General features: G+C 42.7%; 10 protein-coding genes across 10 annotated transcripts; 4 read left to right on the top strand and 6 right to left on the bottom strand.

The window, feature by feature from the left end:
* Positions 1-1,586: 1,586 nt before the first annotated feature.
* Positions 1,587-3,483, top strand: BDB00DRAFT_806236 (kinase-like domain-containing protein). The gene is made up of 6 exons (XM_053122249.1): positions 1,587-1,915; positions 1,996-2,115; positions 2,255-2,288; positions 2,605-2,823; positions 3,005-3,224; positions 3,306-3,483. The coding sequence occupies exons 1-6, from the start codon at positions 1,599-1,601 to the stop codon at positions 3,461-3,463; spliced, it is 1,068 nt and encodes a 355-aa protein (XP_052983233.1). The 5' UTR covers positions 1,587-1,598; the 3' UTR covers positions 3,464-3,483.
* Positions 3,484-3,497: 14 nt separating this feature from the next.
* Positions 3,498-5,096, top strand: BDB00DRAFT_47826 (uncharacterized protein). Its single transcript, XM_053117537.1, has 4 exons — positions 3,498-3,809; positions 3,913-4,544; positions 4,653-4,859; positions 4,949-5,096. The coding sequence occupies exons 1-4, from the start codon at positions 3,592-3,594 to the stop codon at positions 5,050-5,052; spliced, it is 1,161 nt and encodes a 386-aa protein (XP_052983232.1). The 5' UTR covers positions 3,498-3,591; the 3' UTR covers positions 5,053-5,096.
* Positions 5,097-5,512: 416 nt separating this feature from the next.
* Positions 5,513-6,499, bottom strand: BDB00DRAFT_723063 (alginate lyase domain-containing protein; the record flags this gene model as incomplete). Its single annotated transcript, XM_053118207.1, has 1 exon — positions 5,513-6,499. A coding segment is annotated over one exon (987 nt), but the record flags the coding sequence as incomplete, so codon positions are not given.
* A 356-nt stretch (positions 6,500-6,855) lies between these two features.
* Positions 6,856-9,799, bottom strand: BDB00DRAFT_47704 (uncharacterized protein). The gene is made up of 5 exons (XM_053117532.1): positions 9,204-9,799; positions 8,385-9,094; positions 7,851-8,193; positions 7,177-7,755; positions 6,856-7,080 (listed from the first exon to the last, which is right to left on the bottom strand). Exons 1-5 carry the CDS (start codon positions 9,636-9,638, stop codon positions 7,057-7,059), a joined length of 2,091 nt encoding a protein of 696 aa, XP_052983230.1. The 5' UTR covers positions 9,639-9,799; the 3' UTR covers positions 6,856-7,056.
* BDB00DRAFT_47792 (uncharacterized protein) lies at positions 9,550-10,890 on the bottom strand. The gene is made up of 4 exons (XM_053117534.1): positions 10,580-10,890; positions 10,189-10,469; positions 10,007-10,100; positions 9,550-9,909 (listed from the first exon to the last, which is right to left on the bottom strand). Exons 1-4 carry the CDS (start codon positions 10,703-10,705, stop codon positions 9,658-9,660), a joined length of 753 nt encoding a protein of 250 aa, XP_052983229.1. The 5' UTR covers positions 10,706-10,890; the 3' UTR covers positions 9,550-9,657.
* Positions 10,891-14,964: 4,074 nt separating this feature from the next.
* On the top strand, positions 14,965-15,845 carry BDB00DRAFT_868807 (Sedlin; the record flags this gene model as incomplete). Its single annotated transcript, XM_053126511.1, has 5 exons — positions 14,965-15,006; positions 15,090-15,186; positions 15,304-15,370; positions 15,484-15,571; positions 15,693-15,845. 5 exons carry the CDS (start codon positions 14,965-14,967, stop codon positions 15,843-15,845), a joined length of 447 nt encoding a protein of 148 aa, XP_052983228.1.
* Positions 15,846-15,912: 67 nt separating this feature from the next.
* BDB00DRAFT_47544 (uncharacterized protein) lies at positions 15,913-16,816 on the bottom strand. Its single transcript, XM_053117525.1, has 5 exons — positions 16,622-16,816; positions 16,527-16,530; positions 16,345-16,441; positions 16,141-16,276; positions 15,913-16,038 (listed from the first exon to the last, which is right to left on the bottom strand). The coding sequence occupies exons 1-5, from the start codon at positions 16,699-16,701 to the stop codon at positions 15,981-15,983; spliced, it is 375 nt and encodes a 124-aa protein (XP_052983227.1). The 5' UTR covers positions 16,702-16,816; the 3' UTR covers positions 15,913-15,980.
* Positions 16,817-16,859: 43 nt separating this feature from the next.
* Positions 16,860-17,312, top strand: BDB00DRAFT_887982 (uncharacterized protein). The gene has a single exon (XM_053128446.1). The coding sequence runs from the start codon at positions 16,902-16,904 to the stop codon at positions 17,226-17,228; it is 327 nt and encodes a 108-aa protein (XP_052983226.1). The 5' UTR covers positions 16,860-16,901; the 3' UTR covers positions 17,229-17,312.
* Positions 17,313-19,388: 2,076 nt separating this feature from the next.
* BDB00DRAFT_47468 (uncharacterized protein) lies at positions 19,389-20,007 on the bottom strand. Its single transcript, XM_053117521.1, has 2 exons — positions 19,799-20,007; positions 19,389-19,646 (listed from the first exon to the last, which is right to left on the bottom strand). The coding sequence occupies exons 1-2, from the start codon at positions 19,919-19,921 to the stop codon at positions 19,527-19,529; spliced, it is 243 nt and encodes an 80-aa protein (XP_052983225.1). The 5' UTR covers positions 19,922-20,007; the 3' UTR covers positions 19,389-19,526.
* A 2,280-nt stretch (positions 20,008-22,287) lies between these two features.
* Positions 22,288-23,598, bottom strand: BDB00DRAFT_887964 (uncharacterized protein; the record flags this gene model as incomplete). Its single annotated transcript, XM_053128445.1, has 4 exons — positions 22,288-22,861; positions 22,986-23,129; positions 23,266-23,313; positions 23,475-23,598. 4 exons carry the CDS (start codon positions 23,596-23,598, stop codon positions 22,473-22,475), a joined length of 705 nt encoding a protein of 234 aa, XP_052983224.1. The 3' UTR covers positions 22,288-22,472.
* Between the last annotated feature and the right edge of the window lie 1,140 nt (positions 23,599-24,738).

Genomic DNA, 24,738 nt, shown 5'->3' with positions numbered 1-24,738 from the left:
TGATGAAGATGATGACGACGAGTGCTGCGTATTACAGATAACGCTCTGCTTCTTTCCTACAGTTTCTCTCCCCTACGTTCGTGACCTGTAGGCAAGCACACAACCAACCCCCTTCCAGCCATTCTATTTAAAATACACCCTTTCAAACCTTTTCACTTTCCTTTTTCTCTTCTTTTTATTTCTTTTTTCGTCATTTAAAATATTCACGCAGCACTTTCTCTGCAAGCAAAACGTTTTTTTTTTTGTTCAAACAACAACGACTTTCTTTTCTTTCTTTCTTTCTTCTTCTTCTTCTTCTTTCTTAACCCTGTACAACTAATATCGTTTTAATCATTTGTGCCGGCACATCCGATTAACAACAACAACAACAACAACAACCGCTAGAAAGAAAGCTCAGCATAATATATTCCAGCATAACCTAATATACTACTTATTCAATCAACAAGCGACTATCCTTACGTTGTAATTCAGCAACAACAGCAGCAGCAACAACAGCAGCAGCACTACTACCACTAATCATATTCTGTCCAAGCATGCCATTCATGACGTACATCACACGCCATACCACCACCACCCCCGCAACACCTCAACCAGCACAACACCAGAAACACCACAATCACAATCGTCACAGCCACCACCATGCTGAAGGCAATACTACTAAACATCGACCAGCAGCATTGCCAATATCACGGAAACGACGAGAGATTGGCGACTATTACTTGGGCAGAACCATTGGACGTGGTGCGTCGGGTACGTTCAATTATTGATTTTCCTTCTTCTTTCTTTAAGGAGCCTTCCCCCCCCCCTTTTCTTTTTCTACATGTTGGGCGAAACCAGGAAAAGTGTATGAACATAGAACGAGATATTCTATATATTGCAAAAAGAGACCATCTTCAGTTGCCTATTTCGGCTCGATAAAGGGACCGCGTTCTCCTTCCTCGATTCAATCATTCCATTGACCTTCCAACACGCACCTTTGCTACTACTAGTACTACCAATCCTATCTCCCTTCTCTTCTTCTTTCCTTATTGTACATATCGCCTTGTTCATACGCATGCCGTATACCAGTCATCGTGATGTCCGATGAGCGTAATAATACGGAACGACATCCATTCAATTGTTATTCCCTTTTTCTGCCGTGTACATACAGCATGTATGCGTATGTTTAGCCTTTTGCATCTTCCATATACACACACACACACACACACACACCCCTCCCCCGCACAGCACACCACATAGCGCGCATCTCTTGCCCTCCTATTCATCTACTTTCTATTTACTTTTTTTGTTATTTTTTTTTTATTATGCAGCAACGTGTTCCTATTTTGTAACTATGAGAGATACGTTTGACAGGCATACTTTTTTTTTTCTATATGTCCATGTCTTGTGACTCCCCTCTCTCGCTCGCTCTCCCTCTCCTGACAACCCTAACCCCCACACCCACCACCTCCCCCCCCACGATCGTAATGTAGCAACAAGCTAGCACATCGGAAAAAGAAAGACCAAGGGCTCCTTAATGTGACATAAATGGAAAAAAGAACCAAAATAATAACTAAAAAACAATCATGCTCTCTCTCTTTGCTGCAGGTCGAGTCAAGATGGGGATCCATCGGCATACAGGCGAACAGGTGGCCATCAAGGTCATCTCACGAAGCCAGCTGGCCACGTCGTCCACCATGGCCCGCTGTGTACAGCGCGAACTGGCTGTCTTGCAATTGCTGCACCATCCTCACCTTGTCGATCTCCGCCAGGTCTTGCAAGACTCCCAGAACGTCTACTTTGTCATGGAGTACATGGAGGGTGGTGAGCTGTTCCAGGTCCTTTCCCGACGGGGCAAGCTGCCTGAAGACGAGGCCAGGCATTTGTTTCGGCAATTGACAACCGCATTGGCCTGGTGTCATGCACATCATATCTGGTATGTCACATACAACACACTTTTCATTCTTCCGTTCGCTAGTTTGTATTCATTGACACATATCTTTTATGACACAAAAGCCATCGAGACTTGAAGCCCGAGAACATCTTGCTGGACAAGGAACAGAAGCATGTCAAGATTGCAGACTTTGGCATGGCCGCCATCCAGTCGCCGGATGCACTCCTCCAGACCAGCTGCGGGTATGTCTAGTTTACATCCTTGTTGGAGCTCCCACTTGGCTCGTTCTTGTTCTATTTACGATCTGCACAACACGCACATACACACACTAGCATATCTAACAAACACCTCTTTTTGTTTTCCATCGTGTGTGTATTGCAGCTCCCCCCACTATGCAAGCCCGGAAATAGTGAGGGTAAGTGTTTGTAATATAATCTCTTATATTCTCGACCACATAATTGTTTGTGGGCAGCTCTTTTACTCGATACTTTGTGCTTCTGCATTAGCTGCAAAGGCTGCATTAGCTGCTGCTGCTGCTGCTGCTGCTGCTACTGGTGGTGGTGCTGCTAGTGCTGCTGCTGCTGCTGCTGCTGTTGTAGCTGCACACTACCATTTTATATATACACAGTATCTGTTTTTTTTGTGTTCTATTATTATCCACAGTACAAGCTCGTATATCTCTTTCTCTGTCTCTGTCTCTCGGTCCCCCATTGACACATTTGCTTTTTTAGGGCAAGCACTATTATGGCCCGGCCTCAGATGTATGGTCATGCGGCGTTATTCTGTACGCCATGTTGACTGGCCATCTCCCCTTTGACGACGACAGTGTCAGTCGCCTGTTGTCCAAGATCAAGGCCGGTCGCTATATTCCACTACCATCCAATGTATCGCGCGAGGCTAGAGATCTCATCAAAAGCATGCTTGTCGTGGATCCTTGCAAACGTATCAGCGTAAGTTTAAAAAGGAGTGTGTGTGTGTGTGTGTGTTTGAGTCGGTGCAAATAGGAGTTTATCTTTGCCAGTCGGGGAGGTGGGGGCACCCCACTCAGCGTTTATCGGCATATCCCAAATCTGATATGCAGAATGAAACTCTAATATATATATACAATACGGTTTATTTTTGCCCTTTCAGCTTGATGCGGTTCTGGCTCATCCTTGGTTGACAAACAAGTCATTCCTGGGTTCCGACCTACGCTTCCCAGATTCCTTGCCACTTCATCCCAAGCCGCATGATCCCCTGCATGACCAGGACTTGCGGCGACCCGTCATCGCGGACGCAACCGATTTGGACGGCCGCATTTGGGAAACCCTCAAGGTCTTGTGGCGCGACTGTAGTCAGGATGATCTTTTGGCTGCTCTTAGAAAAGACGGGTAAATGGCTAAAACCTCACTTGATAGGCTGCATAACATCCAATACCAACTCCTTTTCTTACTTGTTACTAACCGCCATGATATTAGAACGAATGTCCCTAAACTCACATGTCGACTATTACAACAGCGCGCGTGGCGTCAGGAGAATGGTAGAGTGCCCTTCTTTAAACTATTTATTCAGGACCTAATACGCTTATGCAGAGAGAGAGAGAGAGAGTGAGTGTGTGTGTGTAATCGAACTAACTCCTAAATTCATCCTTAAACGTCACTGATGTGTAACTAGGCAACAGCAACATACTGCATTCGTCTACTCCGTTAAGCGAGGACAATGGATCCTCGATTGCTCCAATGACACCTCCCCTAACCCCGCACTGCAACCGCCATCCATACTGCTGCCGTCCAGGTGAAGACTGCAATAGCTCCATGCGTGACTCGACCGTCGACACCATGAGCAGAACTATTGCTGACCTGCCACCGACTCCCAAGAGCATACCTGCCTTTGATTTGGATCTGTCATGGTATTATGAGATCCATCATCCAGTTGAAGTGTTCAAGAAGCGACTCTTGTAAGTTGAAAGGAATTCCAAGGAGAAAAACAAACAAGCAAGCAAAACAAACAAACATTTAATAACACCACCTTCCTCCCCCCCCTTCCACATAATTACATAGCAATGAGCAACAGCAGCAACAACAAGAAAAGCAGCAGCTCAAACGACAACATCGACATACATTGAGTTTGGATAGACGACACGCATGTCCAAATCGTAGTAGCCAGCAACGGTCTCCAGACGAAGACATGCTGACCAAACCCGCAGACCCAGTGTTGGTTCGGTTTGCTCATGTACAGACAACGCTTGTCGGGGCATCCAGTGCACAAGATCAACTACAACGACTCAAACAAACCATGACCACTCGTCCATCTTCTTCTTCTTCTTCATCGTCATCCTCAACCTCATCGTCATCCTCTACTACTTCTTCTTCTTCCTCTTCTTCTGCATCTACATCATCTACAGCATCCACATCAGCATCATCAACATCATCATCAGCAAGTACATGTAAAAGGCAACAAACATCCCTACTCAACTGGCTTGACTCAGCATGGGATTGGTGGACGGACCGTATCATTAGTAGCTCACGACACAAGCAAAGCAGAGTGTTTGCATTTGAACGACCGGCCAAGCATGAATGCGAGGCAGCAGGAAAGTTGCATCAAATACTGGAGGAGCATTTCGATGGCAAATTAAGTGGCCGGATCTACCCTACTGGCCAGATTGTCTGGAGTGGTTCCCTGTTCTTTGGTGGTAAGTAACCCTCCTCCTCCTCCCCCCCCCCTTCTTCCCCTTTTCCTCCTTTGTTGTTTCTAACATTGCCCTTACTTACTCGTACATATTTGATACTGCCCTTTATAGACCAACAGAAGCAGCAGCCTCAAGAGCAGCAACAGCAGCAACAACAACAGGAAAAGCAACAACAACAGAACAGCATGCAGGAGCAGGAGGAAGCCATCCACTTTCTGTGTCATATCGATCCAGCCACAGCAGCAACAACAACAACAGCAGCACATCATCAACATCATCAAGAGGACCGCGTCAAGATCAACTTTGTCTTAAAACAAGGTAAACAACAACACGCATTATTTACATAGAACCAACCCCATCACGCTACTTTCACAACAAGACTAACGAACAACGTGCTTCTTTAACAGGTGATTCACAAGTGATGGAATCCGCCATCAAGCGCTTACTACAGATCTGGAACGCGTATGAACGGGACGCCAAGATAGTTGCTGCAGCCAACGGCTGGTTATAACAATCAAAAGATTCATTATATTTTTTTTTTCATATAGCTACATACATTGCATGTCGTGTAAAAATATCTTTTTTTATTATAATTTCCTCCCTTTTCTCTGATGTATATGCAAAACCCTTCTTTATTTACATTTTACTTATTTTAACCGTTATTAAAAGATGCACACAGTAAGGGTGGCTACCACAAGGGACACCACCCCTAATATCAACACATAATGCTCATCTGCATAATATGCTCTTGCTCCAGCACCGTTGTTTTTGACAAAGCCTTCTTGAGCACGCGTCGAATGATCCCCCAGGTCTGACCAAGGCATCGTCAGCCGCGTGATATTGTACGGCCGGTTATGCTCATTCGCCAACTCATTCGCAGTAGCAAGATACGTTTCATTGTTGTAAGCAATATACGCCATCTCCAAGACCTCCACAAGATCCGCCGTTGATTCGAAATTGCCCGTGTTGGCAAACGACCAAGAGCTTTCGTTGAGCGCATAAGGGAGCACAAAGTCCAATGCGGCTTTGATGCTCTTGTTGTCCACGGTCGTGTACCCATACAGATCCACGCCCAATTGGTCACTGATATGGGCGAGTCGAAACAAGGCTTTGAGATTAAAAATGGAATATAACCAAGACGTCGGACGAGCCGTTTCCAAATATTGTTCGCCCGATGTCAGGATCTGTTGTGCAACACGCGCCGCCGAGGCATTCACCACTACTTGGCGTGCCAAATCGGCCTTGTCCAAGAAACGGTATATTGCGGCTCTTTGGATATCGTAATATGTTCCGTGGTTGTTGTGCGACTCCATTTCATAGATGCCATTGGGACTCTCGGTGAGCCATTCGATGTATTGTGCAAACCAGTACCGTATATGTGCGTTCGTCGTCCCTTTGTATTCTTGCCATGCTTGACTGTACTGAAGGATCGCCACGCTGTCCAGCAAGTCCGGCAGGACATGGAAATCAATGATCCCCTTGGCTCGGCCCGTGTTATATCCGCGCACCAGCGAAGCATATTGCAAATGCGGGTTCATGCGAGTCTCTGGATTGATAAACCAATCATGGATGCGTTGCGTCGCACGTTCAGCATACGTTTCGTTGTCAAAGTAATGGTATCCCAGAGCCAGAAACTGGACATGCTTGACCAGGTTGCGGAACTGCGTATAGTCGGGCACTTTGTGGATTTCGGGATTGACCTTGCCGTCGTGTCGAATGTACGGCATCCCGTGCGGTTGTGACTCGTTCGGCCAATAATAGCGGGCCAAGGACATGTAATCGTGCTTGTCGCCCGCGCCGGGCACGGCAATGGATTTGTGCACCACAGAAAATACCGTGTCGTTGCTGGCGTACCGGTCGGCTTTCTTTTTCAAAAACCACAGCGCGTGCTGTAACCCCCGATCAAAGTCGTGCATGTGCTGCTTATTTTCACGCAGCGCGGCCGGGTCAACCACGACAAATGGAAATGTGGCGTTCGACACAGTGTGTGGTGGATCTTGTGCTTTTGGCATTGGGTAATCCCATCCGGTCAAGTCGCTTTTCATCAATGGCGTGCTGTCATCGTCGTCAAACGATACGTTGCCTTGTTTGTCGCTATCATTGTCATTTCCGTTGTTGCTGTCGCCTCGTGCTGTGGGAATGATTGCTGCTGTCAAGGCAATTAGCGAAAGCAGCAGCAACAACAAACTGTGTTTGTGAGCCATGGCTTGATGTGTGTTTGTTGACAAAATGCGAAAAAGGTGTAAACAAACACTCTCTCGGATCAATTGCTATTGATTGTCTCTTTTTTTGACATTATTCACCGAGCCGAATCCATCCATGTTTCAAAAATTCTCATTTACTTCTTATTATGGTATACGCAAAACGGATCAGCATGATTGACAGCTAATTGGGATTTGGATTGGGTTACACGCAATGCTTGGGGGTGGGGGTAAATATCTCGAGGTGTGGAAAGAAAGCAAATGAGGGTAATGGAGAAGAATAATGGAAGCGTGGGATGCTCGATGATGTTTTTCTACAAAATGGAACTGGAAAAGTACTAATGCAACACGTTTAGTCAAATTCACATATTGCTAGTGCGCAAATTGATCTTCTGATAACTAAACAAAATGCCGGGAGGAAGGTGTGGACTTACTATAACAATGTTTTGATCGTCGCCATGAATACCGAGCTTCTGCTCAAGGAATCTTCGACCCCGACGTTCATTTAACGTCATGCCGTCCGTACTACTTTCATCTGACTCTGCTTCGTCATCGTCCCACTTGCTGTTGCTTTTGTTGTTATGGTATACGTCGGACGACGACGACGATGGTGGCAGGATAGATGTAGGAGGAGGAGCAGCAGCAGCAGCAGCAATGGGATCAAGAGCACTCTTGTCCTCCACCACTGTTGTCAATGCCTCACTGTTGTTAGCACCATCCTCGCGCTCCTCTATCCGCCGTAAATAGCTCATGATCCGCCGTACGCTCCACTTTTTGGTAAGCCCGCTACCTTCTGACGACGACGAGTCCCAATAATCGCTTTTGGATGTTGTTGTCTTGAAATTGTTGTTGTTTAATTCATCCAGACCTGCGGCTGCAGCTGCTGTAAGTGAAGTTACTGTTGTGCTACTGAGCCGTTGTGTTTCCATGGAATACATGTGATGGTATATATAAGCCTTTAACGCCATGGCCATAAAGACTGTTTGCAGATAAGCAAACCAGGATTTGTCCGACTGATATTAAAAGTCGATTCACCCCATTTAGCTCTCTAAATGTTGGGGTGGGTGCGGGGTGTATGTAAGTCATAAAGAACTGAAACTTTACTTACAGTGAAGTACTGGAGACGATCCACGATTTGGTTGATCCAGTAGCCGTCAAGATAAAGTGGACTAGTGACAAGGTTTGGATGCCGCTCGTCGGATATGTCCAGGCAGCTGATATCCAATTTGTAGATGCTTGCATCAATGCTGGCTTTGGCTGCTCCCACGAGCTTGATGGAATCCAGTTCAGTATCCGTTAATTTGTCCTTTTCAAACCAGTGGCATAGCAGCATGTCTGGCTGCTGCTGCTGCTGCTGCTGCTGCTGTGTTGTTGTTGATGTTGAGGATGTTGGTTTTTTGGGCTGGCTGGGTACAAATGCAGAAAGTGCCCGAACCGTGTTCTGGACACGTCTGTTTGTTGTTGTTTTGTATTAGTTTTTATGTATGATAAATAGGTGCCTCGCCGAGGGAAGGTGGGGGGGGGGAAAGGAAGAAAGGGCGTAGTAAGATATGCACACGCACATACACTTGTATCAACGCAACACTATTGTATACTTCACAAACAACAACAAATAAACAGAACAACAAATAAAATTACATACTGTTTACTGCACACGTCACTCATGACAACAACAGGCCGGCCTGTCAAAAGAGCAAAAATCAAATGAGGAAGCGTGTCACCAAGTTGGTTGAGTGTTTCGAGATGCTGCACGCCGGGGCTTTGACTAGTAGCGTCCTCACTGTCGTAGTCATGATGATGCCAAAGGATGCTATGCGCACATTTCTCGGGCAGGCTGGATTCTTCTTCCTCTTCTTGTTCGCTTTCATTGCGCTCTTCCTCGTTTGTCATGATTGGCTCCCGCTGTGCTTGCTGTTGCTGTGCTTGCTGTTGTCTCAGCTGCGGGTTCTTCATATTCATGACAAATGTCCGACCCACTAGTAAAACTCCAGAAGGTGGCTGCAGATACATTTCCTCATCCTCAATCAGATCCAATATCTCGCTGCTGTATCCAAAATCATGCGTCATCTCAGTCATATATTTGATCGCCTCAGCATACATGTCCTGGGTAATCGTGCTTGCAAATGTCGGCTTCAATTGCTCTTCGTCTTCCACACTACTACTGCTATTATTTCTAGGGGGCTCGATAGCGGATACAAGTGGGATCACTGTTGCTGGCAAACTAGTACGTTTTTGATATGGTAGCTGTTGCTGTTGTTGTTGTTGTTGCTTGGGTTCTTGGCAGAGCTGAGCAAGTGATCTTAGTTTGCGTTCAAAATGCGCTACTGGATGTAATGTATCTACAAACTTGGGCTAATACCCGAGTAATGCTTTGTTTTAAAACTTTTCATCCCGACCACTCTCTGTCTCCTTTAACCGTTCACACGTATCAAGGGAGGCTGAATTATACATCCGTCATTACCTCATAATCTCCTCGCTGTTCCTCAAATAGACATTTCACTTGATCCTCATGACCTTGCGGCATTAATGCCAGTAGCGGAAACACCGATCCTTCATGCTGTTTCGCAATATTCTCGCTTGTCGGCGTTTCAGGCAAAGAGTTGGGCGTGGCTGGTAATATAAAACCATCCGATGCTTTCCTGGATCCACTGCCGCCAGTCGTGCTGCTGTATTCCGATAACAATTCCGGGATCGATTCATGCGGTAATTGAACAAGGTACGATTCGACAGTGTCGATCATCAGTCGCGTGACTGTGATGGCCTGCTGCATAGCTTCTACCGATATATTACACTGCGCCTTTTCCTCATCATGCGATATTCGCTTTTGCGTGTACTCCAAATCCATCAGGCGACATTTCAAATCCAAGGCAAAATTTGAAAAGTTGCCTTTTTTCATCAGTCGTGACACCTAAGATTTAATGGTCTATTAATACCACAAAACTTTCCATTTCATCCCGTCCCTCTAACCAACCAAAGCTATTCTTCTGTGTTCTCCAAATCATCGGCAATAGTATCAAGTATGTAGATGGATCGTTTACCTCATTAAACCGTTCACTGAAATCTTCAAATCGCCAAACGATCTTTTCAGGATCGCACGTGATATAAGATAGTGCCACTGGATGAACATAGCCACGTGCATTGATGTCGAACAATGCCAAATGATGGGTCTTTGAATTTGTGGTCATAAAAGGAAATGATTAAACAAAGGGCAGGCAAATCTTAGGGTGTGCAGCAAACATAGAACATAGTAAAGGCTATACTCACGAAAGCAAAGAATTGATTCTCGGCATCGGTGGTATATACTTGAGTGTCATCCGGTATAGAAAACATGCCAGCTGTTGCTTCAAGATCAGGATGCCTAATAAGAAATACACAACCCATTACTAAGTGAAAGATTATCATCATCACAGAGATAACATTGATCAAAACAAAAGATCTCGCTTTACTCAAACTCATCGGATGTCTGATCGACCGAAACAATTCTCAGCACAAACGCATTAAAGTCGAAATCTTGTAGTCCCAGTTCATGAAGCGCTTCTTCTCGTCGTCTCGTGTTGCGTTCTTGGTCTTTTAAATCGAAATAAAAATGCTCGGAAACTACAGCTAGTGGAAGTGGTCCTTCGAGCTCGGAAAATTCGCTAATCAGAATAAAGTCTTGTGGAGCAACATGGTCATTGGCTTTGATCGATCGTAGTAGCTTTTCTTTTTCTTCTTCACTACTACTAATCTGACGTTGTTTTTCAACGATTAGCTTTTTTCCATTCCATTTTTGTTGTTTGGTGTAAAGAGAAGGGGCACAGTATTAATATAAAAGCTGGAAGAGAGGAGTCATCTTACAGTAGATCTTTTTTTGATTCTTCGGGCATGTGAATCGTTTTTGTAAAAAGGATCCAAGACAAATAAAAAAAGAACCCAAGCGTGCCGCCTAAAAAAGAAAAAGACGGGAACTGAAAAGTGGTCCATGCAGAAACTTAATTCAGAAAGGAGCACAGAGTAGAAAAAAGGCTATTGCTTGATTACAGTAACAATGACCGCGCCAGCTATAACCGCAAGACATGCTATTTACTTTCTCTTAATGGTATGCAGTACCAACAGTCGGGTATTCTACACCACTAGGACCTGCGTGAATTTTGTAGTCGCGAATCAACATGGATATCATGGTTTTGCTTTCTTGGATAGCAAACTGTACTTTATTGTTGAGTCTTAATATCCAAGACATGAAACAGAATATGCTTTTTGCATGAGAGTATAGGGTGATTGTGCGTGAATTGGGAAATGAAGAGATATAAATTACAAGTTTTGGAGTGTACACAAGAATATATGACGGTCAAGAAAAGGGGTGCGAAATAAGGAGAATGAGAGGGCAAGGACAGGCCAACATACAGGAAAAGAATAAATTAGTACACATCAGTTGGTAGGCTATTCTTATTTCTAACAACAGTGTAAGTGTTACTGCTTTAAAAAAAGGAGAGAAGCAAAAGTGTACACAGTATGTGTCAAAGATAATGATGATGGTGGTATCGATTACTCACGATCGAGCCTCTTCTTTTTTTTAATAGCTCTCTTGCTCTCCCTCACTCTCTGTACACGACGTAAGTATTTTTTTCTATGCTACACACATGATGCTTTCTCTCTCCATTACCCGCCGCTATCTATCGTGATGTTGTTATTAACGGTTCTTCCCGCTACTATATCCTACAGAGGCGCCTGGCCCCAACCACAAGCCTAGCCATATGCGCTAGAGTATTTGTTTCGCCACAGCGGACATGGATTTGGTAAGACTTTCACCTCCGTTTATACAGAGTTATTATCCTTTCCTAATAATTATCGTGTGGTGCTCTATGTAGTCTAGCTGTGGCTGTCGCCCCAATGTGGCGTAGTACCTCGTGGGCTGCCCGCCAACTGTAAGTAAAAATATGATTTTCTTTTTGTTTTCGAGGGTTATAGGGAAGAGTGTCTCTTGAAAGAAGGGGGAAAGGATCTTTTAAGTATGATACTGACATGTGTGTTCACTCTGTTTATATTACATTATAGGTGGTAAGCCCGTCTTTTTACTATGCTTTGTGGCCTCTTCTTCATCATCATGTGTCATGAAGTAGTATAGAAGATATGTTTACTAACTAGAAATAGAACATCATGTATGCTGCCCACCGTCTCGTCATCCTTTGTTCCATTACTCAATCCTTGGTGAGTTAAATCTTGAATCTCTTTCACACTGTACACTGGTATACATTGTCTAGTAGCCTACTAACTGATGTGTACTAATTTATTCTTTTCCTGTATGTTGGCCTTTCCTTGCCCTCTCATTCTCCCTATTTCGCACACCCTTTTCTTGCCCGTCATTTATTCTTGTGTACACTCCAAAACTTGTAATTTATATCTCTTCATTTCCCAATCCACGCACAATCACCCTATACTCTCATGCAAAAATCATATTTTGTTTCATGTCTTGGATATTAAGACTCGACAATAAAGTACACCCGCCATACCGAACATATCAATGTATAGAAAAACTTAATCCTACCTTTTGATGCCGACCAGATATCAAAATCATTGTTCAAAACATTTTCTGAACGAATTTACTAGATACATTCACGTGTACATATCTTAAAACAAAGAAAGCGAGCGGAGAGGGGTGGTTATGGAATGATTCGCTGTTTGTTGGCTTCCGACATAGTACAGACGTCCGAGTTGCCTCTGACAGAGAAAGCTCGTAAAGATCAAGACCGAGGTCTTCGCCTTTAGCGGGGCCGTCGTCCAACGTAGTATTCTTTTCAAAGGTAGAGATAATGTTGGAGAAGACAGAGCTGATAATATGTGAGATCAAAGATACTTTGTGCAGCTCAGCGGGAGCTTGGGTTCGATCACTGCCGCTTTGTTGTCCTGGCGATCCTTTTCATCTTCATGCGATGTATTGTCCTCTTTATTATCCTAATCATCGTCGTGTTATGCATTGCCATTGTTGTTACTATAGTCGCCATTGATCCGTCTCTCGTCGTCCTCCTTTTTGGCGTTGGTGTCGTTGGTGTCGGCGCATGTGTAGATGTTGTTGCCAGAGTTATTGTGTCTGAGGTTGGTGCTGGATGTGGTTGACAGTTCCTTCACTGCAGATGTTGTACATTTGCTTTTGCTCGAAAATTGATGCCTTTGTTTTAGCAGCCGGTGCCTGCTGCTTTTCTGTTGATGTTCAACTTCTTTTGTGAAAATCCTAGTTATTATCGACGGTCATGCGATGTGGGCATTCGCGAGCTATGTGTCCTACGACGTGGCGGCAGTTGTAGCATATCACATTTGTTTTGTATTCGATGCAGTCACTGCAATGATGTTCAGGCTGGTGACGACAGGTACAGAGTTGAGGCAACTTATGCCGTGTGGCATAGAACTTATATATGTATTCTCCTATCCAAACGATGTTGAGCGGGAGAGTTGCAAAAAAATTGTCCTCGAGTATCTGGTACAGTCAATGACGACTTAGCCGTTACCCATGAAAAGGCTTTCGTTGGGTTCGCGGTCACAGTATATCACACGTCTGTAAGGCACAAGGCTTTCTTTTAGACCCTCACACAACAAACGAAGGCCTACTGGAAGGAGATGCGTGAGGCGAAGACGTTTCGTAACGGCGTCAACTGGTAAAGCTCAGATAGCACGAATGCGGGTTTTGTCTTCCTCGATTGCTGTGTTCGCTGCAAGAACATGTCGAGATCAAAACTCATTTCTAGTGAGGCTCTGCGAGACCCTTCGCTATGAGTGAAGGCGTTTGTATCTTCTGGATATTGAGCGGATGCCACTTGTAAAACCGCGTGCAGGGACTCTGGGAGCATTGAAATATATATGTATATGTATATGTATATGTATATATTTATAATACAGTCGGTAAAGCGCCAATTGCGTCATGTGATTTCAGAACTGACCAACCATGATCGTCAATGGTGTGTTTTGAGGTGTCGACTGATGCGTAAGAGAGACACGCTTGTTTTGGGCAATATACGCCCATGTCATCCTGGGTTCCCCAGGTTGAGGCCCACGGACTTCTGTGCTAAGGTTGCATCCTTTTCAGGGGGAGAAGCCATGAGTCTGCTGACTGTTCCTGGTAGGCCCAGATACACCATAAGTAAGAAATTATCTGCATACAGCACGCATTATCTTTTGCGGACACCTACTTTTCTTGCGTCTTTAATACTGTCGATCTGCCTTCTATTTTTACGGAAGACTATGTCATTTATGATGGTCCCTATATAATGAAAAATTCGGCAAGACAGTTGCCGCCAACATGTTCGCAAATCAGTGAAGCTTATTTGATATTTTTATTATGGTAGAAATAATTATGTTCTTCAAACATATTAGATGTATACAGTATAAGATAGAAGGGTGTGATATAACAATATTAAGCTTTTACTTTTTACTGCTGGCAAGCATCCAGCGTGTTCGCTACTCTCTCTTATTTGTAAGTGCTCACAGATCTTTAGATGCCTACTAGGGTATATACCACGCTGACGTGCATGATCGCAAAATCGAAAAACAAGTTGTAACAGAAAAAAATGCAGCATTCGTCAGGTATATTGATATAGTGCTTTATACAATTCTTGTATTTCAGCACTTCAACTAATAAGCATGATACTTACATACAGTGATATCATACTTTTCGATAGATCGTAGGCACTTGCACCAGTGACGTTAAAGCCACTCTACATATTTAACATCACATACAGAAAAAATACACAAATTATGGAAGGAAAACTCTTATATTCAAGGCAACAAGGGGTTCCCTTTCAGAACAAGCTATCATTATATACACCACTACGAGAGGACCCCCTACGCGATACAACTACATGCCACATTCCAAATTGGGTACTTTTGAAGCTCTAAAAGTGTTGTCCAGGACGTCGACTGTGTATACCGTCCACCATATACCCACTCTTCGTATATATTAAAAAAAAAAGCTAAAGACAAAAAAAAGAAGATAAGACCATGTTTATTCACCCTTTTTGCGAAACTTGATCATGTAATAATAATGTTATCCAATGCCTTCTATTTTCTTCTAAACATTAAAAAAGCAGCACTTACGTGCCTTACCATTTGTTTGTTTTAAACGGGTGATAAGCTATAAAAATAATGATGGGAGAGTGGAAATCAGCAGGCTGTAAAGCTTATCGTGTAACTTGAGCCTGCTTTAAGTCGGGAGTTCTTTTTAGCTGCAATTCACTTGTATAATATAATCGACGATGAGCAACGAAATAAACTGCATTGCACTGATAGGCAAACAGGTACTTTACGCATGTACAGTCTTAATTAGTAAAACATTCAGCTAATATAGCGTATTTCTCTACCAATACTGGAACGAAAACAGAACAATCCGTTATACCTTAAAAACTTCAGCAACACACATCCCGATTTAAAATACCATTACATTGCCCACACATCCATCGATGTGATTGAAGAACGCGGTACGGTACTTCTCCGAGAGAGAATAAAGATTACTCAATCGCTCTAGTTGTACTTGTTATCGTTGTTTTTATATCAGCACCTCAAGCTTTATTCTAACACGTCCTTTAAAAATACAGTTGCTAGTGGACCGAAGAACCTCGACCTATATTTAGGCCTTCTATATGCCATGGAAGACCTAGCCGTGTAAGCAGTTGTTTCCTGAATTTTCTAGCTTAATGCTTGTTCAAGAGGATTTGAGAGAGAGAGAGCCGACCAGATAATACTATGTTTCATGCTGATTTCGATTTATGGATTAGATACGGTTATATGACAAACACGCGCGTCAAGTTTGTTGTCGTGGTATCGGTAACTGAAGGAATTATTCGCGATGCAGAAATGAAAGCAGTAAGAGAAATTGTCCCTCCCGTCTAGCGTATTCTTTTTTCTACGTTGGCTGTGACTCTATACAACCAGGCAACAACGACGCTCACTATGGGAAAAATGCACTCTTATGTCCTTTTCACAGATTTTCAAAAAAATCCATTCGGCCTACTTATCACAAATATGCAATCCATTCTACAACCTCAATATCCAACGTTCTATCGACAGCAAGGCGTTCATACGAGCCATTGAAGCTATTGGCGTCAATGCTAATGCGAAAGCGACCATGGATATATAGCCAAAGTGATAGTTGATAGAGAAAGAATGAACTAAATTGTTGTATGATGCCTTTTCTACAAAGATATATGTATATTCACTGCCTTTCTTTAATACTTTTCTTATATACTTTATACAAAATCTAAACCAGGTGAATCTAAGCAGTCGAAGGCTTTTCTTCTTGCTTTTGTTCTGCTGCCTTGTTGTCACCAAACCTAAAAGATATTGTGTGAGTATTTTTTGGCTTCCTGTTGTTCTCATACACACTCGCACACAATGTTGTGATCCCGAAATTTCCCGTTAACAAAAATACTTACTTGTTATATTGAAGGTATCTGTAGCCTTGGACAAGCTGAGCAACTTCGTTTGTAGCGTGGCAAGCAAACAACAAGTAGTTCGTGGGCTGTACTGCCAAGGCAAAGCGCATGAAAAGACCAGAGTAGACACACAAAGCTGTATATTCCAACAATGTCAATAGAGAGTTTTCCCCTTTAAATTTTATAAGAATAAGTCTTTCTTACCAACTGTCATGTTGCCCGAAATGTATGCAGGATCCTTCTTCCAATCAGCAATGGCAGCAAGAGGAATACCCCAGTTAGCAACAGGGCCCCAGAAGTGCTATTCAAAAGGTAACGACACGTCAGTTTATACTTCGTCGTATGAAAATATAGCGCGACCCTATGATAAAATTATAGTTACATACGGTGCTAGAAAAGAAGAAGCAAAAAGAAGTTAAATACATAACAACTGGGACTTCTTCACAGGGCTTGTAAATTTGTAGCTCTCTGAGCAACTAACCTCATCAAATAGTTGCGAAATTCGGGTGATCCGAGCTTTTGAGTGATTCTGCTGGCAATGGATCCTGATGCTTGGGACATGTTGGGTAAAACTTGGTAAAAAGAAAAAAGGAAAGGGCACAGTCGCTCCAACGCCAAAAGGCGGCTATTTCAAAAAAAGGGCGGCTAATAAAAAAGCCATTGGGCGGCTTCCCAAAAGGCGGCGGTTTTCTCTTCTTTAAAATTCGCTTTTAATTCAACAAAGACCATAGAGAAAATGAGTGTTCGCTTTTATTACGAAGATGGACAAGGAAAAGTGTTTTAATGAGCAGGAAGATAATGCTATGAAGTGGGAAGACAATGTAATTCAGTTTCAGTTAACCACCTTAGCTCGTATTAGACAGTATTGCGAAGTACAAGGAAGTGAGCAGGAGCCTGACGTGGAGTTGGATGCGATGATGGGGGATGTTGCAAGAACTGTTAAGATGCAAGCCAAGAGATACAACAAGTACTCTAACGAGCATAAGTTTCTGTTTGTGTATATGAACAAAGTGAAGCTCTTTAATGCTGCGAAGTCTGGCCGCTTAGCAAGCGGTATTGCTGAGCGTACTGCTTTAAAAGTGGGCTAAAAGACTCAAAGAAGACAAAGACTGGAATATTTTCGAGAAACAGACGAACAAGGTTATTAGGCCAAAGCCCAGATAGGACAGGAGCATGAAACTTACTTAATTAACTTCTATGATGAAAACTCGCAAGTACGACTGATTAACGCAGTCGACTCTCTCACTACAAGCTTCGACGGCTTGAGCATTAAAAAGAGTACTGTCTATAATTTCTTGCAAACTATCACGTCAGCCAGCCGCTAGAAATGACAGCAAAAAGATCGCCAATCGGTTGGGCTTGGGCCAAACAGTGGACCGCAACAGATATGGATTATCTTGAGAATTGCGTTTTTCTAGATAAATATCAACATGCGATCTCCAGGCGATTGGGCAGAGAAAGGGAAGCCCGTTATTGTAACCACTCCATCTAGTGTCTTGGGAGCTTCGAACCCCTCTGGAGGAATTGTCGAAGCGCATCAAGATCGACTTTAGAAGCCGTAAGAGAAAAGCCCCTCCATCTAAAAGAAACCTGCCTCAAGGGATACTGCTACTGGTCATTTTACCTTGCATTTCTGGACAAAACTATGGATGAGATGGACTGCTTTCCCGAGATGAAAGGCTTTTACATAGTGATCGATAATGCACCTATACACACTGCTAAGAAAATAGATGAGCTCATCACTAAGAGAGGCTAAAGATCTGTTTATCTTCCTCCTTATTCTCCAGAGCTCAACCCAATGGTGCAGTTTTGGGCAATATCTCAGAACCAAGTCGAACGTAGCAAGTTTGAGGACAAAGAAGATCTAATTACTAGAATTACTGAAGCCTGCAACTCTATTCCTCCCAGTCATCTGCGCGCATTTGTACAGCATCCTGTTAACGTTTTTGAAAAGTGCTTAAATGAAGAGCCTATCTAAGCCAGTATAACAAAGGATTTTTTTTCCTATTGGCCGCCCTTTTTCATTTAATTTCCAGTCTAATAGCCAAAAATGACAACTTGGAGACACAGGTGCAGCCCCCTCCCCCAAAGAATAATATAAAAAACCATCGACAAAAGTGTCTTTTTGGAGACGATGACGGTTGAGTTTGGAAATGTACAGTAATTGGTATCATTGTGTTCGTTTCGTCGTCCTCTATACCCTTGGGTAGAAGCATAATATTTGACCAGAAAAAAGTTCGAGTATCAGTAGCAGTAATGTTGAGAGACAGTAGCATGAGAGATTGGTGGCAAGACCCAACAAGTTGGATTATGTAACTTCCCTAATGAGCTTATGTACTGGGCCTTTTATACTGCAAAGAAATCAAGGCAAACATCATTTAGTTTGGGTTGGCGATCTGGTTCGTGTATATGTGAATATGGGGATGGTCTGTTTGCTTTGCGATAAGGTTTTTTGTTTTGCCACCAGCAATTTGCAATCATTGTTGGTATAGTCGTGAAGGTAAACCAGCTGTATTGTTTTTGAGAGCACACATGCGAATGCACAGCCTACGGTTTTCTCGACGACTCAAGCACAAAAAGGCTCATTTGCAACTACATAACTGCTCCAGAGAAAGCACCAACAAGTACCAAGCGCAATGGCAGTAGGAAGATGTAAAAAAAAAGATCGCGTTTATTACAATCGTCACTCGATCTGCCCAATAGTTACAATTACATTATTTAAGAAAGTACAATAAGAAACCAAGTTTATTTGATGTTGCCTGACAAGTCGACCGACTTTTATGAATCCTTCGTTCCTCAAGGGAGGTTGCCCTCCCTTGTTCCCCGCAAGCCTCAGTTCCCGGCAGAACCTACACCTCTCCCTTTCTTGTCCACAAGCCTCAGTTCCCGACAGAACCTACTCCTCCACAGTTCCTACAAATAAAAGAAATGTGATAGCACAAAGGTCTGTCAGCGGCGAACATATACGTACCTCCACAAGGGAGGTTGCCCTCCCTTGTTTTCCGCAAGCCTCAGTTCCCGTCGGAACCTACTCCTCCCTTTCTTGTCCGCAAGCCTCAGTTCCCGACAGAACCTACTCCTCCACAGTTCCTACAAATAAAAGAAATATGATAGCACAAAGGTCTGTCAGCGGCGAACATATACGTACCTCTTTGCACACACTCTCGCTTTCAGTTTTTGAGGAAGATAAAAAACCAAGATGAAACAAAGAACTTTGCAACTGTACAAAAGATGAGCAAGAGCCAGTCGTGCACGACTAGCTCCCTTCAACTATGCACACCCACAGGGACACTCGAGCGGGATGAAAAAAAAAAGAAAGGTAAAAAGTGATAATGAAAGAAACACTGCAAATGTACAAAAGATGAATAAGAGCCAGTCGTGCACGACTAGCTCCCTTCAACTATGTACACCCACAGGGACATTCGTCCTGGAAAAAAAAAAAAGAAAGGTAAAAAGTGATAATGAAAGAAACACTGCAAATGCACAAAGATGAATAAGAGCCAGTCGTGCACGACTAGCTCCCTTCAACTAAGTACACCCACAGGGCCCCTCGTCCTAAATAAAAAAAAGAAAGGTAAAAAGTGATAACGAAAGAAACACTGCAAATGTACAAAGATGAATAAGAGCCAGTCGTGCACGACTAGCTCCCTTCAACTATGTACACCCACAGGGACATTCGTCCTGGATAAAAAAAAAGAAAGGTAAAAAATGATAATGAAAGAAACACTGCAAATGCACAAAGATGAATAAGAGCCAGTCGTGCACGACTAGCTCCCTGCATCTTTATACACCCACATTGCAAATGCACAAAGATGAATAAGAGCCAGTTGTGCACAACTAGCTCCCTTCAACTAAGTACACCCACAGGGCCCCTCGTCCTAAATAAAAAAAAAAGAAAGGTAAAAAGTGATAATGAAAGAAACACTGCAAATGTACAAAGATGAATATGAAGACTAAAGAAAAGAATAAAGGGCAAAACGCGCAGTCGATTCTTTTTTTTTTATGAGCCCGATAAACAAAATGACGGAGCTTAGAATTTTGGTTGTCACTACTGCCCTAAGGAGCCAGTGAACTGCAGCAATGTGAAGAAGTGCCTTGATGATAATTATCGTTGTAGTCTGACGACTGTCATGCTAGTGTCTTTTTCTTATGGTGCGTATATGTTTGTTTCACTATGCGGCTCCGCTTGCCGTGCTCCGCTCTGATCCAACAATTGTCGGCGACGGGTCTGTGCGCTTTAATGGAACAAAGAACCGGCGATATAAAAAGAGTATCAAACCTGGGGATCATGATGATTTTTATATGTGAAGCGTACCCAGCAATACTATTGATACTCGGTATGACCTTCTTTTCTTAGCTGACGATCAAGAAACGGCCGCTGCCAATTTCATCAGCGCAATTCATAACGGTTTGACAATCTCTTTTATGAAACGTGGGGATCGTGATGATTTTTATAAGTGAAGCTTACCACCTATTCAAGAAGATGCTTGGACTTTGGAGGACCATGCTGCCATGTCCAGTGACGATAACCCTGTCGCCACTACTAAAGGAGAAAACAACAACAATTATTATACCTCGCCAACAATGCAGCAACAGCATCATCCATAACGTGTCCATCGCAATAACACGAGCCAAATTTAATTTTATACGTAGACAAAGTTTTTCATTGCACTGGTCTTTTAATTTTGTAGCAATATTTTTATCGTGTAGAAGCAGGCCCTTCTTTTTTATTATATTTTGGCATACGTCACCGGTTTACATGAATATATATATATATATATATATATATTCTTGTGATGCTTCTCGCCGATCAATGGAAATTGCAGTCATAAGTTTTGTATTGTAAAAAAGGTAGACACAATTTCGAACCTGAAATTAACGCAATATGTACAACAATATCAGGGATTGCATCTGTTAGAAGTCCCCTCTTCCATAGTTGCTGATGAGGACTTTGAACGCGCGTTTAATAAGTGGGATCTTGTAATACATAGCCTAGTGAGTCATAATATCGACGTTTTTTTTTCAGAGCGTGATGCCCCTCCGTCTTTGCAGCTGCTTCGAGTGCCTGCACTAACTTGCGACCAAACGCCGTTGCACCGAGCTTGTGATAGACTTACTTGGTAATCGACTGAGTGTGTCCACACTACTATCATCTTTGGATCAAACTACTGTTAACGTATATATCCGATCGGGTTTCCCTTATCATCATCCCCTACATTTGATACTTTCGCTAGTGTTGATATCAAAAGTAGCGTCAAGCAAATCAAAAATTTTAAAGTGGCTTCGTTAGATTGCATGAAGAATCTCAGTAGTATAGCTCCATGTAATGTATTTATGTACTCGAGGCTTGGACGCTCACAAAAAAATTATATGGACGTCAACACATTTCTGGATGTCTTTTAGAATACTGGCTTGCCGGATACGGATATTGGTGTAGTTTGATATAGTAGTACCGCCAGCGATCATAGAAAGACAAAAGAAGGGAAGGGGGTAAACTGAAATGGCTTTTACTTGAAATGTAATAGATAAAAGTTAAGCACAACATTATTATTTTGACTCATCATTAGCAGCACAAAACAATGCGCTTCTAAAAACTTGGCAAGTTTGGCGCCGTTGAAAGCTATTGTAGATAAGAAACATCAATAACTTGACGGGATAACTTGTTATACTCTTAAGCAGTGATGATACATTCCTTATTCAATCTATCTATGAGTATTACTAGTATACGATTTTAAGCAAAAAGGACAGGTCACGTAAACAAATCGTACAGCCCTTCATGTGGTATCAATCGACTCCTTGAACACTGCTCTACAGAATAATAAAAGTTCAAGGGAATCGTAGATACTTTTATGCTGAGGTGCTGGAGGAGACACACTGAATGCTCGTTAAGTGATCGTCATTAGGTAAAAGGTAGCTCTATTCTGCGTCTTCTCTTATTGCAGAACAATATCAAATAAATTAGAAGTTGATGATCAACACAGTTGTTATATAGCGATTTTCCTTATGCTTCTTCCAAAGGATTACATTATGATGACAAGTTGTTATGCGTTACTCAATACACGTGTGTTTTAAATCCATACACAGCGATTCATATAATACATCATCATAATTTGAATCATATTACAGGAGTGATTTAAATGAACTGAACGAAGAAAAAATTTGAAAGACTGCCAGAGTAAACTAACGACATATCAAATCAATAACACTAACCAAAATATGTGTAGCTTAGCGTCTACATCTATGCAGCGCTATTAAAGATTCATAGAAGGATAAGAGAGGTTAGAATCAAGTATTGATTTTCGTCAGTAGATGGATAAAAATATGAAACATAATTAAAAAAGAGAGATCAAAAGATGTCGATGCTCGACTAAAGCTCTCGTGTTGTTGTTGTCGTGGTAGCTGCTCCAGTTGTTGTTGCGGGTGCTGTATTTGTTGCTGTTGTTGTTGTATTTGTTGCGCATGCTGTGGCTGTTCTTGTTGCTGCTGTAATGTTCTGTAACGATGGAAGTTATCTCGTTCAATACAGCCATTATTTTACGCCTATATTCTCTAGCGTTTTCTTGCCAATGGCTAGGTGTGCCAAAAGGAACGTCAGCAGGCCAATAAGCCAGTCTGATGGTGCATGTCTTCTCCTTGATTTCACCATTGCCATCGCGAAACCTCTTCCACGGAAAGCTTTTCACTTGCTGGGAGTCAGGAATGTGTTGCAGTAGAGTTTCATCTAATGGAACATTCATAACTTGTTTAGCAGCTCAACAACAAAGACTTCACCCTTTTTAGGCACTTATTGTATGCAGCCGTTAATTTAACGATAATCATTTTCTCAGTGCCATGTTTAGACATACTTGAATGCGAGGCGTAAAGTCTTGCTCGCTTGACTCCACGCGAGGAGGAACGATTGTCAACAACATTTGGTGGCGACGCAACAGGAGAAGAAAGTGTAGATGCATTCTCTACTTGCGTATCAGTGGAGGCGGAGACTTCAGCAGCTAAGGCAGATGAACAGATATACATACAGTTGTTTGATTATATACACATATAAATATAGTACATACTGTACTTTCAACGTGTAGTATTGCTGTTTGAAGAGTTCCCCAAATCTATCCTAACCATATTCGACTTTACCGGCTTGAACTTTTTGTAGAAAGTCGATTTCAGCTTCTACAATGCATGCTATATATATATATCAATTTATAAACCTAAAGCGGAAAATGAGAATTACCTGACCCAGATGTATCTGATGGAGTCCCTTTGCTTGTGATTTTGTCAGTTGAGAACAGACACAAGGTTTCCACGCTGCATTCTTTTTATGCTGACAAATGTTACATCCATACAGCCGATAAGCAATTTGAGCTTCAACTTTGCCGAGTGGGCCATCTTTCGCTCAGTGGCACCGATGCTGTCATTGTACTCGTTTGTCGCTTTAACCAGTTCTGCCCTGAGTTCAGGATCATTCATTATATCTGATATTCGTCAGATTTTTGGGTTATAATATAACCCGCCTGTGCGCTGTCATCCTTTAACGTTCTTCTATCTAGAGATATCAAAAACTATCGATTAATACAAAGACTGCATCCTTGATGTATGCAAAAATTTACTACATAGGAAGATAATACAACCTTCTTCATCGCAATGAAGCGATAGAAAGTGATGCCAAGTGTTGCGTTTTCCCGCATGCTTGCGAAGGTACGGTAATTTTACGGGAAGGAGCTCCTCGACGCGCTTGCCATACTTATTGGCAATTTCGATTTGACGCGTTTTCATGCGCTCGAGCAACTCCTTCTCCAACGCTTCCAGGTCATTCTACATCTCCTGGTCGGCTTGGCTCATCGCGGCAGCCGTGTCTTCATCTCCGGCATCTCAGGTGCTAGTGGCAGCTAGATCAACCTCCACTTGCTGATCAGCAGCCACAGTGTTGACAGCTGAGTCGCTTACTCAACTGAAGCGCTGTCATGGTGAAGCACTGCAGCTTCGGCGCTCTCACGCTCCCTTTGTGCAATTTTCTCCTTTAGCACACGATGGTCGTAATCGCAATCGTTGAGCAACTCGAGGAACTCTTTGTCACCAGCAATTTCCTCCTCTTCAGCAATTGTGCTGTGTTCCTGGGAGTAGAGTTCGCACAGTTTCCAAAGCTTGTTGAAGTTGTGTTGTGACTGAAGAGTGATAAGTTTCTTTTGGTACTGATGTGGTGCGTTGTACTTATCGAGTTCCTACAGATAATAGCTATAATTATTAGGGTAGCATAGGAAGATCCAATCCCTTCCAGCAACCTTTTGTAGTACCAGTGAATATGTCATTTACTGTACTGATATATATCATTAATGTATGTAACAGCTATATTGATATATATCTGGTATAATGCTGGTGTAATATGATCTAAAATATTTTCAGGTACGTGTTATAATTCTAGTAAAAATTGACCTTATTCAAACATGGAAGGCTTTTCAAATCTTTCCTTTATCGCAAACTCAACTATCCCAGAAACGACATGCACAAGATATATTTGATACGAACGACTAGTGCAGATACTTTCATATGAGTATTTAGGCCCAATGGTAATTCAATACTTGCGGACCACAACCTCTTCACGAAACTGGT

The sequence above is a fragment of the Zychaea mexicana genome (assembly GCF_025766255.1).
Source record: "Zychaea mexicana strain RSA 1403 chromosome Unknown BDB00scaffold_11, whole genome shotgun sequence".
Lineage (NCBI taxonomy): Eukaryota > Fungi > Mucoromycota > Mucoromycetes > Mucorales > Lichtheimiaceae > Zychaea > Zychaea mexicana.
The sequence above is the reverse complement of the archived record's forward strand: the minus strand, read 5'-3'. Positions and strand labels throughout refer to the sequence as shown.

What these genes read in the sequence shown, in the direction of transcription:
- BDB00DRAFT_806236 (XM_053122249.1), top strand. Translation starts at nt 1,599, where the DNA reads ATGGGGATCCATCGGCATACAGGCGAACAGGTGGCCATCAAGGTCATC. An exon ending in CTCCTCCAGACCAGCTGCGG is followed by an intron (nt 2,116 to 2,254) that starts GTATGTCTAGTT and finishes TGTGTATTGCAG; the next exon opens with CTCCCCCCACTATGCAAGCC. An exon ending in CAAGCCCGGAAATAGTGAGG is followed by an intron (nt 2,289 to 2,604) that starts GTAAGTGTTTGT and finishes TTGCTTTTTTAG; the next exon opens with GGCAAGCACTATTATGGCCC.
- BDB00DRAFT_47826 (XM_053117537.1), top strand. Translation starts at nt 3,592, where the DNA reads ATGACACCTCCCCTAACCCCGCACTGCAACCGCCATCCATACTGCTGC. An exon ending in GTGTTCAAGAAGCGACTCTT is followed by an intron (nt 3,810 to 3,912) that starts GTAAGTTGAAAG and finishes ATAATTACATAG; the next exon opens with CAATGAGCAACAGCAGCAAC. An exon ending in TGGTTCCCTGTTCTTTGGTG is followed by an intron (nt 4,545 to 4,652) that starts GTAAGTAACCCT and finishes TGCCCTTTATAG; the next exon opens with ACCAACAGAAGCAGCAGCCT.
- BDB00DRAFT_47704 (XM_053117532.1), bottom strand. Translation starts at nt 9,638, where the DNA reads ATGAAAAAAGGCAACTTTTCAAATTTTGCCTTGGATTTGAAATGTCGC. An exon ending in AGTGACGTGTGCAGTAAACA is followed by an intron (nt 8,194 to 8,384) that starts GTATGTAATTTT and finishes AACAACAAACAG; the next exon opens with ACGTGTCCAGAACACGGTTC. An exon ending in ACGATCAAAACATTGTTATA is followed by an intron (nt 7,081 to 7,176) that starts GTAAGTCCACAC and finishes GTGTTGCATTAG; the next exon opens with TACTTTTCCAGTTCCATTTT.
- BDB00DRAFT_47792 (XM_053117534.1), bottom strand. Translation starts at nt 10,705, where the DNA reads ATGGACCACTTTTCAGTTCCCGTCTTTTTCTTTTTTAGGCGGCACGCT. An exon ending in CAGACATCCGATGAGTTTGA is followed by an intron (nt 10,101 to 10,188) that starts GTAAAGCGAGAT and finishes ATTTCTTATTAG; the next exon opens with GCATCCTGATCTTGAAGCAA. An exon ending in AGAATCAATTCTTTGCTTTC is followed by an intron (nt 9,910 to 10,006) that starts GTGAGTATAGCC and finishes ACAAATTCAAAG; the next exon opens with ACCCATCATTTGGCATTGTT.
- BDB00DRAFT_47544 (XM_053117525.1), bottom strand. Translation starts at nt 16,701, where the DNA reads ATGTCCCAAGCATCAGGATCCATTGCCAGCAGAATCACTCAAAAGCTC. An exon ending in TTCGGGCAACATGACAGTTG is followed by an intron (nt 16,277 to 16,344) that starts GTAAGAAAGACT and finishes TGGAATATACAG; the next exon opens with CTTTGTGTGTCTACTCTGGT. An exon ending in AGATACCTTCAATATAACAA is followed by an intron (nt 16,039 to 16,140) that starts GTAAGTATTTTT and finishes AATATCTTTTAG; the next exon opens with GTTTGGTGACAACAAGGCAG.
- BDB00DRAFT_887982 (XM_053128446.1), top strand. Translation starts at nt 16,902, where the DNA reads ATGGACAAGGAAAAGTGTTTTAATGAGCAGGAAGATAATGCTATGAAG.
- BDB00DRAFT_47468 (XM_053117521.1), bottom strand. Translation starts at nt 19,921, where the DNA reads ATGCAGGGAGCTAGTCGTGCACGACTGGCTCTTATTCATCTTTGTGCA. An exon ending in GAATGTCCCTGTGGGTGTAC is followed by an intron (nt 19,647 to 19,798) that starts ATAGTTGAAGGG and finishes CTAGTCGTGCAC; the next exon opens with GACTGGCTCTTATTCATCTT.